This window comes from Hippopotamus amphibius, chromosome 16, assembly GCF_030028045.1.
Source record: "Hippopotamus amphibius kiboko isolate mHipAmp2 chromosome 16, mHipAmp2.hap2, whole genome shotgun sequence".
In the NCBI taxonomy this organism is placed as follows: domain Eukaryota; kingdom Metazoa; phylum Chordata; class Mammalia; order Artiodactyla; family Hippopotamidae; genus Hippopotamus; species Hippopotamus amphibius.
The window spans coordinates 58,419,462-58,431,996 of record NC_080201.1 but is presented as its reverse complement, the minus strand read 5'-3'; the positions used below and the strand labels follow the sequence as shown (position 1 = coordinate 58,431,996).

The following is a 12,535-nucleotide window of genomic DNA, read 5'->3' as shown; positions in this document are numbered from 1 at the left end:
CTCGGGTGAGGGTCTCTGCTTCAGATCCCAAAGTCCCTCTCCCTCTCCTTGGTGTGTTTCACTCTGCACCTGCCACCCTCCTGCCTCACCCACCCCATGGTGGTCTCCCTGCCTGGTTCTCCAGGTCCATCTGTCTCTGAAATCTGAGTCCGTCCCTGGCTGTGGTCTCCGTCCTTGTTCAGTGTCCAGCTGAGGGCTCTGTCCCAAATCTCTCTCATCTCTGTATCTGACACTCAAGGCCCCTCTTCCTTTCCCCATTTTTCTTGGCTTCTAACAGAAAGTCTTCCTGCTGTTACCAACTGTAAAGCTCTATCTCCCAGGGTTTTTCCCTGACGTTCAAGGTTACTGTCTGGCCCTGTCAGAAATCTCTTCCCATTTCTCTCCATCTCCAATTTCTCTCTTCACCCAAGGCCACCCCACTTGGTCTGTTCCAGGTCAGTCACCTTAAGGGACTTCCATTGCTGAGCAGCCTGCGACCTCACACTGCTGGCGGGCCTTACTAAGCAACTTGTCCTCAAGGCCAACTTCCTTACTTGAATTTTCAGGCTAAGAAAGTGTCCATAATCTGACACGTGGAGTTCAGCTCCTCCCTGCGACCCCAGACAGAGAATGTGTCCTCTCAGATTAGCCTGCTCTTCTGCAAACAGACATGGTGCCCACTCAGGAGGGGACAGTGGGACATGCAGAGGGGGAAGGTTGGGTGCCTTGCTTCCCTGCCCCACTCCTTCCCTCTCAGGGGAGACAGTCCCAGGTTGAAGTCAAGACTCTCACAGTTCCAAAACAGGCAGCTGTGTACTCAAGCCCACCCAACCCACTCCTGCTGACCCCCAGTGAAGCCCAGAGAGCCGCTACTTCTTCCTCCCCCACCGCTCAGAAGCCAGGAAGGGCCCAGAGTCTAGAGAACCCAGGAACCTCCACCCTCACTCACTTCCTCCCCAGAGACGTGCGGGGGGGAAGCTCAACACCAGGTAGAAGGTATTATTTACTCCGACACCAAAAGGTGACAAGGACCAAAAGACCAGGGAGTGGCAGCATCTTGGTACAGGTTGTCTTCACCCAGATGTGAGGGCAGGAAGCAGGATTCGGCCCCCAACCCCATCCTTATGCCCCCAGAGGATAAAAAAAGAACGCCACCGTTCACATCAACCCCATTTCATTCCCGGGGACACCCCCTCCCTCTGGTAAGGGCAGAGATATGGAGCCTGGCCTGTGACTGGGAAAATAACTTTTATTTTATGTGGGCGCAGTGGGCAGGGGTCCAGTCTCAGAACTTCTGGAACTGCTTCTTGGTGCCGGCAGCCTTGGTGACCTTGAGCACATTAAAGCGGACCGTCTTGCTCAGGGGCCGGCACTCGCCCACTGTGACGATGTCACCAATCTGGACGTCCCTGTGGAGGTGAGCACCGTGTCAGGGGGGCACAGCCCCTAGCAGGTTCTACAGGCACCTTCCTCACGGTCTCCAGGCAGACGCCTCTCAGCTTTGGCTCCTCCAACCCCCGTCACAAGCTCCTATGTCCAGTTCCATGTGCAACCCCCCAGCCCCTCCGGTCACTGTTTATCGAGCACAAACTATGAAAGGCGCCAAGCGCAACGCCACACGGAGGATGCTCCAACCCTTTCAGGACAGAAGACCTCCAACTAGCGTCTCTCTTTTGCAGAAAACAGGAGGCTCCCCAAGATGGTGATACAGGGACCCCCCCACTAAGCCAACCCCCAAGAGCTGACAACCTCCGCACAGCAGTTAACAGCCAAGTCAGGTCCCAAGTCACCCAGACTGCTGCAGAGCCCACCCCGTCCTCTGCCTGGCAGGGTGGCTGACCTGGGCTACCTGAAGCCACCATGCTCACCTGAAGCAGGGGGAAAGGTGCACAGACATGTTCTTGTGGCGCTTCTCAAAGCGGTTGTACTTTCGGATGTAGTGGAGGTAGTCTCGGCGGATGACGATGGTCCTCTGCATCTTCATTTTGGTCACCACGCCTGGGGGGAAGATCCCAGGTCAGGCCCACGTAGGGAAGGGAGCCATGGGCAGCCCAGGGCATGCTGGGAATTGGGGGCTGCTGAGCAGGGGTCCCAAGAAGCCCTGCTTCTGGCATCAGCTGTGCCAAGAGCTTCCTCAGCAGCGCCCTGTGTGGGCATCTGAAGACCATCGTGAAAATAACAGACATCATCTGCCAGTGCCGCCGCCCCCGGTAACCAGGAGTCAGCCAACCCCTTCCTCACCCAGGACCCTAGAGCCTCAGTGTCCCCAGCTCCTCCTCCCCCAGACCCAAGCTCTCAGAGGTCCTCACTCACCAGACAGGATTCGCCCTCGGATGGAGACGTTACCAGTAAAAGGGCATTTCTTGTCAATGTAGGTGCCCTCGATGGCCTGAAGGGATGAGGAGGATTAGTGGGCCCTGAATGGTAGTTCCTGAAAAGAACTACTAGAGGAGGGGGTGTGGCCTCCCTCTAGACCCAAACTACAACTCCCAGCAGCCCCCACTCAGCTGTGGGTATGGCAACTCAGCTTGGGCACACCTGCAGGGACACACGGGTCTCCTTCTTTCTTCTGAGAGTCCCCATACCTCCTTCGGTGTCTTAAAGCCCAGACCAATGTTCTTGTAGTACCGCGGGAGCTTCTCCTTGCCAGTTTCTCCAAGCAGGACCCTCTTCTTATTTTGAAAGATGGTCGGCTGCTTTTGGTACGCACGCTCAGTCTACAGGGACGAGACGAAAGCCAGTAAGCCTGGAGCAGGCAGCAACCTGGCCTGGAAAGCTTCACAAAATCCCCCCCCCCCCCATTCTCTCCAGCATTTACTCCCCAAACGCTAGCATCCAAGGCCTAGGGCCCCCGAATTATCTTCTAAGACATTCAACCAAATTTAATTCTAATTCAGACTCAACTCTGAACCCGGGGTTACATCAGCATTTATGGTCTAAAGCACCTCCCACCGCTTCCAAAATTCACCCCTTAACACCCAGAGATAGAGAATCATCCCTCTAACACCCTGGACATCCTTCAGCAAGAATTATTCTCCAAGACACGAAAACATCCACCCAGGATTCACTCCTTATCTAATACACGTGTCTCCAGAATACCAAAATGATGGGCTCCCTGGAGTAGCCATTAGAACTCAGTTCTCACAGGGTTAACCCCACAGCCTAAGGCCTCCAGAAAGACATCCTGTAAGCTGGAGTTTTAAGAAAATAATTCCTAAAAAGCTTGAGTTTTAATTAAACACCAAGTGCGCAGACCCCAAGACTCAGGAGGCGCTAACAGAGATTAACGCCAAGACACGCGCCCCCTGGCCGAATTAATCCCTGGGAAACCGAGGACGCCTGGAATTAACCCCCAAACTAGGGCGCGGAGGCCCGCTCTCCAAAACGCGCCCCGGAAGCCCAGGATGCGCAGGGTCCGTCTCAACCCCGCGCCCTAACCTGAATGTCCGCCATCTTCCCGGCTGCCTGAAAAAAAAGGAGGCCGCAGCGGCGTCCGGGTTTCCTTATCGACTGCACAGGGGCTAGAAGGAAGTGACGAGAGAGGGGGCGGGAAAACGCGGTTTGGGGCGGTGCCTTAGCGAGACTGATTGACGGACGGCCCTACCCAAGCACGCGATTCGGGGACAGCACGGATGCTGCCGCGACGCTCGTGGCAGAGGGGCGGGAAGCGGCAGACACTGTCTCGCGAGAGTCTTAAGCCATCTTTGGGCGCAGGCGCCCTAGGTCACGTTGGAAAGACCTGGCCAGTGTTGTTATCGCGAGACTTATCGGGAGGCGGTCCTGTTTTTGGGAGGAGTGGGACCACGTGGGGTTTCGAGACCGCGTGGCTGTGTTCGTGGGGGGTTTAAACGGCTTGTGGCGGCAGACGTCTTTTTCAGGGGTGGAGACCGGAAAGTCTGAGGCGCATGCATGCGCTGCGGTGTCGCCATCTTTGTGAGGGGCGGGCACTACGCATGAGCGTTTTGCAGTTTAATGAAACTTGTTTTCCTCTATAGGCCATTTAACCGCTGGACAGTGGTTTCGTGAAAAAATTAAATTAGACTTCTGCTGATTTTTTGTGTGTAAATTAATTTATTTTTTTATTTATTGGCTGCATTGAGTCGTCGTTGCTGTGCGCTGGCTTTCTGTAGTTGGAGAGAGCGGGAACTAGTCTTCATTGCAGTGCGTGGGCTTCTTATTGCAGTGGCTTCCCTCGTTGGGGAGCTCAGGATCCAGGCACAAGGGCTTCAGTAGTTGCCGCGGGGGCTCTAGAGCGCAGGCTCAGTAGTTGTGGCACAGGGGCCTAGTTGCTCTGTGGCATGTGGGATCTTCCCCCACCAGGGCTTGAACCCGTGTCCCCTGCGTTGGCAGGTAGATTCTTAACCACTGTGCCACCAGGGAGTCCCGCCATCTGCTGATTGTAACTGTGCTGTCCAGTAGTACTTTCTGCTATGATGGAAACGTTCTGTATCTGTGCTGTCCAACCCAGTAGACACTGGCACTTGAGGTGGGGTGCATGTGACGGAGGACCTGAATTTTGAACTTTAATTTTATTCTACTTAAATTTAAATAGCCACATGTGGCTAGTATCTACTGCATTGGTCAGTGCAGGTCTATAACTGAATACTAGTTTATTATTTTATAAATTCTTGGAAAGCAGAATCTAACAGAGCCATTGCCATGCGCCTGGCATTGTTAAGGGTAGTTCTCTTACTGTTCCCATTTTGCAGATGAGGAAACTGTGGCATAGATGCTCCCGGTTTTGCAGAAAATGAGAGGCAGAGGTGGGAATTGAACCTGGGCAGTCTGGCTCCAGTGTTCTTAATCACCTACCTTTAAAGAAGGAAACTTTGAGTCTATTTTATTTATTTATTTTATTGGCCACATTGGGTCTTTTTTTGCTGTGTGTGGGCTTTCTTTAGTTGTGGTGAGTGGGGGCTACTCTTTGTTGTGGTGCGCGGGCTTCTCATTGCCGTGGCTTCTCCTGTTGTGGAGCACAGGCTCTAGGTGCATGGACTTAAGTAGTTACAGCACATGGGCTCAATAATTGTGGCTCACGGGCTCTAAAGCGCAGGCTCAGTAGTTGTGACACACGGGCTTAGTTGCTCCTCAGCATGTGGGATCTTCCTGGAGCAGGGATGGAACCCACGTCCCTTGCATTGGCAGGTGGATTCTTAACCCTGAGTCCTTTTTATATTCATTTCACACTTAATGAGCACCTACTGCGTACCCGGCCCCCTGCTGGTCAGTGGCGGCAGCAACCTGGTGTCTCACGTCAACCCTGACAGCTGTCCACACACTAACTGACTTGGACCTTGTTGGGAGATTTCAAACTCCAGACCTTGGCACAGGTGGGTGTCTTATGCCACTCTGCTCAGTTAAGTCTTGGTCTAAATTTTTCTGGTGCTCTAGCTGAGGCTCCATATTCAGCAAAGACCTCAAATTTAGGCTTTTGCTAGACTGTTCCAATTCAGTGCACAAAGTTGCATTGAGTTCATAATCAACATATGAGTATATGAGGCTTAAATGTGTGTTTTATTTTGGTCTGAACTGCCTGTGAATTAATCATTTGAAAAGAAATCCTGGTACATTATATTTGTTGTGTGCATATGTTAAGTGCAATTTCTTTTAAAAATAAAACTTGATTTCTTCAATATAAATATTTAAGTAAATATTTAAGCAAAGCTTATGTCACACTTAAGTAAAAAGTTAACTTCTTCAGTGTAAATATTTAATATATACTTCCTAGGAAGTCCAAAAATAGATCCAACTCTGAGAATTTAGCATAGGATGCCAGGGGGAATTAAAATCCATAGGGAGAGGATCAAGATGGCGGAATAGGAGGACATGCGCTCACTCCCTGTTGCAAGAGCACCAGGATTACAACTAACTGCTGAACAATCATCGACAGAAAGACACTGGAACTCACTAAAAAAATACCCCACATCCAGAGACAAAGGAGAAGCCGCAATGAGATGGTAGGAGGGGCACAATTGTGTAAAAATCAAATCCCATAAATGCTGGGTGGGTGACTCACAAACTGGAGAACAGTTATACTGCAGAAGTCCACCCACTAAAGTGAGAATTCTGAGCCCCACGTCAGGCTTCCCAACCTGGGAGTCCAGCAATGGGAGGAGGAATCCCCAGAGAATCAGACTTTGAAAGCCAGCACGATTTGATTGCAGGACCTCCACAGGACTGGGGGAAGCAGAGACTTCACTCTTGGAGGACACACAAAAAAGTGTGTTCACCAGGACCCAGGGGGAAGGAGCAGTGACTCCATAGGAGACTGAACCAGACCTACCTGCTGGTGTTGGAGGGTTACCTGTAGAGGTGGGGGGCAGCTGTGGCTCACCGAGGAGACAGGGGAACTTGTGGCAGGGGTTCTGGGAAGTGCTCATTGGCGTGGTGAGCCCTCCCAGAGTTTGCCATTAGCCCCACCAAAGAGCCTGTGGGCTCCAGTGCTAGGTAGCCTCAGGCCAAACAACAAACAGTGTGGGAACACAGCCCCACCCATTGGCAGACAAGCAGATTAAAGTCTTACCAAGCTCCGCCCACCAAATCAGATTAAAGTCTTACTGAGCTCTGCCCACCCAGCCCTACCCACCATCAGTCCCTCCCATCAGGAAGCACGCACAAGCCTCCTAGATAGCCTCCTCCACAGGAGGGCAGACAGCAGTATCAAGCAGTATCAGCAGTATTTCGTCTTGTGGAACTGAAAACCACAGCCACAGAAAGACAGAGAAAATGAAAAGGCAGAGGACTTTGTACCAGATGAAGGGACAGGATAAAACCCCAGAAAAACAACTAAATGAAGAGGAGATAGGCACCCTTACAGAAAAATAATTAAGAATAATGATGGTGAAGATGATCCAGGACTTTGAAAAAAGACTGGATGCAAAGATCAAAAAGTTTACCAAAGACCTAGAAGAAGTAAAGAGCAAACATACAGAGATATGCAACACAATAACTGAAATGAAAAATACACTAGAAGGAACCAATAGCAGATTAACTGAGGCAGAAGGGCGAATAAGTGACCTGGAAGACAGAATGGTGATAATCACTGATGCGGAAAAGAATAAAGAAAAAAGAATGAAAAGAACTAAGAGACCTCTGGGACAATGTTAAACGCACCAACATTCACATTATAGGGGTCCCAGAAGGAGACGAGAGAGAGAAAGGACCCAAGAAAATATTGGAAGAGATAGTTGAAAACTTCCCTAACATGGGAAAGGAAATAACTACCCAAGCGCAGGAAGTGCAAAGAGTCCCAGGCAGGATAAACCCAAGGAGAAACATGCCAAGACATATAGTAGTCAAACACAAAAATTAATGACAGAGAAATGTTATTAAAAGCAACAAGGGAACTCCCATAGGGTTAGCAGCTGATTTCTCAGCAGAAACTCTGCAAACCAGAAGGGACTGGCATGATATACTTAAAGTGATGAAAGGGAAGAACCTACAACCAAGAATACCCAGCAAAGATCTCATTCAGATTCGATGGAGAAATCAAAAACTTTATAGACAAGCAACAGCCAAGAGAATTCAGCACCACCAAACCAGCCCTACAACAAACGCTAAAGGAACTTCTCTAAGCAGGAAACATAAGAGAAGAAAAGGATTTACAAAAACAAAAACAAAACAATTAAGAAAATGGTATTAGGAACATACATATTGATAATTACCTTGAATGTAAATGGACTAAATGCACCAACCAAAAGACACAGACTGGCTGAATGGATACAAAAACAAGACCCATATGTATGCTGTCTACAAGAGACCCACTTCATACCTAGGGACACATACAGACGGAAAGTGAGGGGATGGAAAAGGATATTCCATGCAAATGAAAATCAAAAGAAAGCTGCAGTAGCAATACTCATATCAGATAAAGTAGACTTTAAAATAAAAAATATTACAAGAGACAAGAAAGGACATTACATAAAGATCAAGGAATCAATCCAAGAAGAGGAGATAATTATAAATATATATTCACCCAATATAGGAACACCTCAATACCTAAGGAAACGCTAACAACTATGAAAGAGGAAATGCAAGGCAGAAATACAGACACAGGTGTAGAGAACAAACATACGGACACCAAGTGGGGAAAGCGGGGAGGGTTGGAGGGGGAATGAATTGGGAGATTGAAATACAAAATTGTACACTCTAAATATGTTGTTTATTGTCTGTTAACTGTATCTCAGTAAAAGTTCTTAAAAAATAAAATAAAATCCATAGGGACTCCCTCGCCTTCTGAGATGGCCCACACTCTCTCTGTGGAGTGTGTTGTGTGTTTCTCTCTAAATAAATCCACTTCTTACTTATCAAAATAAATAATAAAATCCATGGAGCATATACAGAATATTTGGTACTTTCGTGTTAGGTCAAGTGTGCAACCATCTGAAAAGAAAAATAAAGTCCTATGTCCTACTTCATGCCAAAGTAAATTTTTGATGTGTAAAGGTAAAATTTAGGTGGGCTTGGGGAATTAAACCATAAATGTACTAGAAGAAAAGATGAGTTGTCGGGGTTTTTTTTGACTGCATCCTGCAGTTTGCATGATCTTTAGTTCCCCTGGCAGTGAAAGCACAGAGTCCTAACCACTGGACTACCAGGGGATTCCCTAGTAAAGACTTTTTTGAGCATTGCATTTAGAACATAAAATCTGTGCTCCCAACAAACTTCTACACAGGTCACAAAATATTATTCTTTTGATTTTTTCCAATTTTTTTTAAAAATTGAAGAATAGTTTATTTACAGTGTTGTGTTAGTTTCATGTGTACAGCAGACTGATTCAGTTATACATATATATATATATTCTTTTTCAGATTCTTTTCCATTATAAGTTATCACAAAATATTGAGTATAGTTCCCTGTGCTATACAATAGGACCTTGTCCTTTACTTATTTTATGTGGTGTGAATATGTTCATCGCAAACTCCTCCTGCCCCCTCCCCTTTGATGCTTTCTTATTTATCCTTTATTTCTTCTTCCCCACTCAAATGAGGGTAGGCATTTTTGTTGCCTTTGTTCTCTAGGGCTTCTGGCCACTGTCACATTGTAGGTGCTCAGTTTGTCCTTGTTCAACAACTGCCCAAATGAATGAATGGAGGAGAATTAGATACACCAAAGTCCACTTACATGCAGATAGATAAATCCTGGCATAGCTTGATTACTCTGCAAGCACGTAATAAATAAATGTGAGGTAAGTCAACTGATTCGGAAATGAAGACTGCCAGGCATGTTTCATTTCTTCATCTTTAAATCTGTGATGATTTCTGAATAGAGATTTCATGCGCATGGTACAAAATTCTAAAAGTACAAAAAGTAAGTGGTGAAAGATGAATCTTTCCCTCACTCTTCTCCCCGGACACCTGCACCCAGTTTCCCTCTGCAGAAGAAATTGCTGTCATCCTGTCATCAGCTGCCAATGTGTCTTCCACACTATTCTACCCTCTGTTGAATTTGTATGTGGACAAAATGCAGAATAAGAGGCACAGGATGACCATTTATTCAACAAATGTTTATGGACAATCTATAGGATGACTGCATTTTTTCACATACATATTTCTTTTTCATATTATTTTCCATTATGATTCATCACAGGATATATGTAGTTCCCTGTGCTACACAGTAGGTCCTTGTTGTTTAATGCATTTTTTAAAAAGCTTATTACGTGATATAGTTGAGGTTTATCTTTTTAGGTATTACAGACTACATTGTCCAATAACACAGCCATTAGTTACATATGGTTATTTAAATTTAAATTGAATAATATTTAAAATTCAAATTTTCACTCATTCTATTCATGTTGCAAAGGCTCAGTAACCACATGTGGCTAGTGGCTTGCATATTGAACAGTGAATATTTAGAATACTTTTTATCAACACAAAAAAATGCTCTTATAGACAGAGAAGGCTGGTTGCATATATATGTATATGTAATATATATGGTGTCTTTTAAATTGTAATAAATTCAGAAATGTAAATGCTACGAACTTATGAAAAATCATTTAAAAGTTTATTTAAATTTCTTTTACACTTAATAGCTTTGTGAATTTTGAATGATACATTTTTAAAAATTTATTTTATTGAAGTTATAGTTTATTTACAACGTGTTAATTTCTGCTGTACAGCAAAGTGATTCCGTTATACATATGTATACATTTTTTGCATATTCTTTTCCATTATGGTTTGTCCCAGGATATTGAATATAGTTCCCTGTGCTATACGGTAGGACTTTGTTTATCCAACCTATATATAATAATTGGCATCTGCTAATCCCAAACTCCCAATCTGTCCCTCCCCTCACCCCCACATGGCAACCTCAGGTTTGTTCTGTGTCTGTGAGTCTATTTCTGTTTCACAGAAAAGTTCTCATGTGTCATGTTTTAGATTCCATATATAAATGATGAATGATACATTTTTAATAATTGTTTCAGTTTCTCTGGGGTAGCATTAAGGAGGAGGGACTTTTCATTTTAGAACCAGCTATGTCTTCCCCCAGTGACCTTGTAGTAGCTTTATAATTTATTTTTTGAAGAAAAAGTAAGTTCTGGAGTTTTTGAATGACTTGGAAAGGATTTATGATATTTAGTTAAAAAAAAAAAATCAGGACCTAGACTTGCTGTCTACAATGTGTGCTAAACTATGTATAGAAGTTAACTTAGAAAAAAGCCTGGAAGGAAATGCATGACATTGCCCTGGTGGTTTCCATCCCAGGTGGTGAGATTAGGTGTGATTTCCTGTCTGGTGTCTTAAATGCTCTATATTTTGCAAATTGATCAGAGCAGCTGGTGAGATTTTGGTGCTAAGAGCAAAGAACAGAAATACCGCTTCACTCTGAAGGGGTGAGGGCAATTTGGAGATGTTTAGGTCCTTAGCTTCTAGGCATTTTTGATCACAACCCACAGTAGGAAATGCATTTGCATTGTGACCAAACACACATCTTTCCCAGTCCTCTGCCTTCCTCTCATTTTCTAATTTGTAAATCTTTTAACTCTCTTTTCCTTTCTGTAATACACAGATTTTTTTTTTCTTTTCATTTCTGTTCAATTTCATTATTTCTAAACCTCTTTTCTGAACAGCTTTGGCGCCAATAATAAACTTCAGCCACCTCCAGCTATTACCACTTGAAGGCAGATTTCCTTGTCTCTGCCAGATTTCAGACATTTATCTACTAGCATTTCACAACAGAAATGCAAAAGCTAGAACCCGGAGTCCCTCCCCCTCCCCCACCTCCATGAGCACCTAAATGCCTATTAAAACAAGACCTTCCCTTGTGCCCCGCCCATGGGCCAGGGTCTCCAAGGTTGCTACAGCCCAGAGGAAGAGGCTGACCTGGGACTGTCACGTCTACGTTCTGCTGGAGGGTGCTTTGGGTGCTTTGGTCATCGGCAGTTGGGCAAGATGGAATTGGAGCTGCTGGCCCAGAGGTTCTGATTCCTTTGTTTGTCCCACAGGGAAGATTAAGGTCATGCCTGGAGGTTTTATTTGCATTTTCTCTCATGAGGAATGAACATCTTCTCGTGCTTATTGGCATTTATGCATCTTCTCTAGTGAAATGTGTTTTCAAATTTTGGTCTGTTTTATTTGGCTATCTCCTTCTTACTGAGCTTAAGAGTTTTTCTATATATTTGGCATACAAGTCCCTCAAGAGAGGTGATGCGCCAGTACTTTCTCTTAGCTGACTTGTCTTCATCCTCTTAATGGTGGGTGCCTTTTGAAGTGGCAAATTTTCCATTTTTAAGCCAAATTTTAGGGCGGGTGCTTTTGATGAAGCATGGTGCTGCTTTATCGTGCAGTCTTGTTCAATAAACTCTACGGCTTCTGGAGGCAGCTCTGGGGGTGAGTGGGAGCCCCAGGAGGGATAGGGACACCACCCATTTGTGAAATGATCCTGAGAGAAAATTTAAGCCACTGTGGTATCTTGGACACCTTGGAGAGTAAGCAGGATAGAATGGCAAGGGTGTGGAAGCTACAATCTGCTCCACGAACCAGCTGGCAAGTATCGCCCACCAGTCCCAAGGGCAGCATGAATCAAGCTCTCCTCCCAAGACAGATGTGCGTACCTTGGTCAAGCCAGACCCCTCTGGGTATCTTCTTGGCTGACACGGCGGACTGAACATAACCCTCATCAGTTAAGATGGGACCCACCTGAATGAGTGTCAAGAGGTGACCAAGGGTGACTGTCCAGGGCTGGGTACCCTAATGCTTACCCTTTCCAGGGACTCACCGTGGCAGATCTAACAGAACTTTATTTTTTTAAATATCTATTGGTTGCGTTGGGTCTTCGCTGCTGCACACAGGTGCCCTCTAGTTGCAAGCGGGGGCCTCTCATTGTGGTGGCCTCTCCCATTGTGGAGCATGGGCTTCAGTAGTTGCGGCACAGGCTCAGTAGCTGTGGTGCACCGGCCTAGTTGCTCTACAGCATGTGGGATCCTCCCAGAGCTGGGATCAAACCTGTATCCCCTGCACTGGCAGGCAAACTCCCAACCACTGCGCCACCCAGGAAGTCTGCACCATGAACTTTAAAATCCCACTTTCTCTAATGCCACATTACCATTTGCAAAACA

The 12,535-nt window shown here is 46.1% G+C and overlaps 1 protein-coding gene and 1 non-coding gene across 2 annotated transcripts; both read right to left on the bottom strand.

Annotated features, from left to right (window-relative positions):
• Positions 1-1,210: 1,210 nt before the first annotated feature.
• RPS11 (ribosomal protein S11) lies at positions 1,211-3,536 on the bottom strand. The gene is made up of 5 exons (XM_057713653.1): positions 3,418-3,536; positions 2,565-2,696; positions 2,293-2,368; positions 1,848-1,977; positions 1,211-1,388 (listed from the first exon to the last, which is right to left on the bottom strand). Exons 1-5 carry the CDS (start codon positions 3,430-3,432, stop codon positions 1,265-1,267), a joined length of 477 nt encoding a protein of 158 aa, XP_057569636.1. The 5' UTR covers positions 3,433-3,536; the 3' UTR covers positions 1,211-1,264.
• LOC130839476 (small nucleolar RNA SNORD35) lies at positions 2,084-2,173 on the bottom strand. The gene has a single exon (XR_009049863.1). It is a non-coding gene; the product is annotated as a small nucleolar RNA SNORD35 (small nucleolar RNA).
• Positions 3,537-12,535: the final 8,999 nt, after the last annotated feature.

Excerpts from the sequence above, each read along its gene's own strand:
- RPS11 (XM_057713653.1), bottom strand. Across the intron at positions 2,369-2,564 it reads GCTTTAAGACACCGAAGGAG|GCCATCGAGGGCACCTACAT; the intron begins GTATGGGGACTC and ends TCATCCCTTCAG. Across the intron at positions 1,389-1,847 it reads CACCTTTCCCCCTGCTTCAG|GGACGTCCAGATTGGTGACA; the intron begins GTGAGCATGGTG and ends TCACCTCCACAG.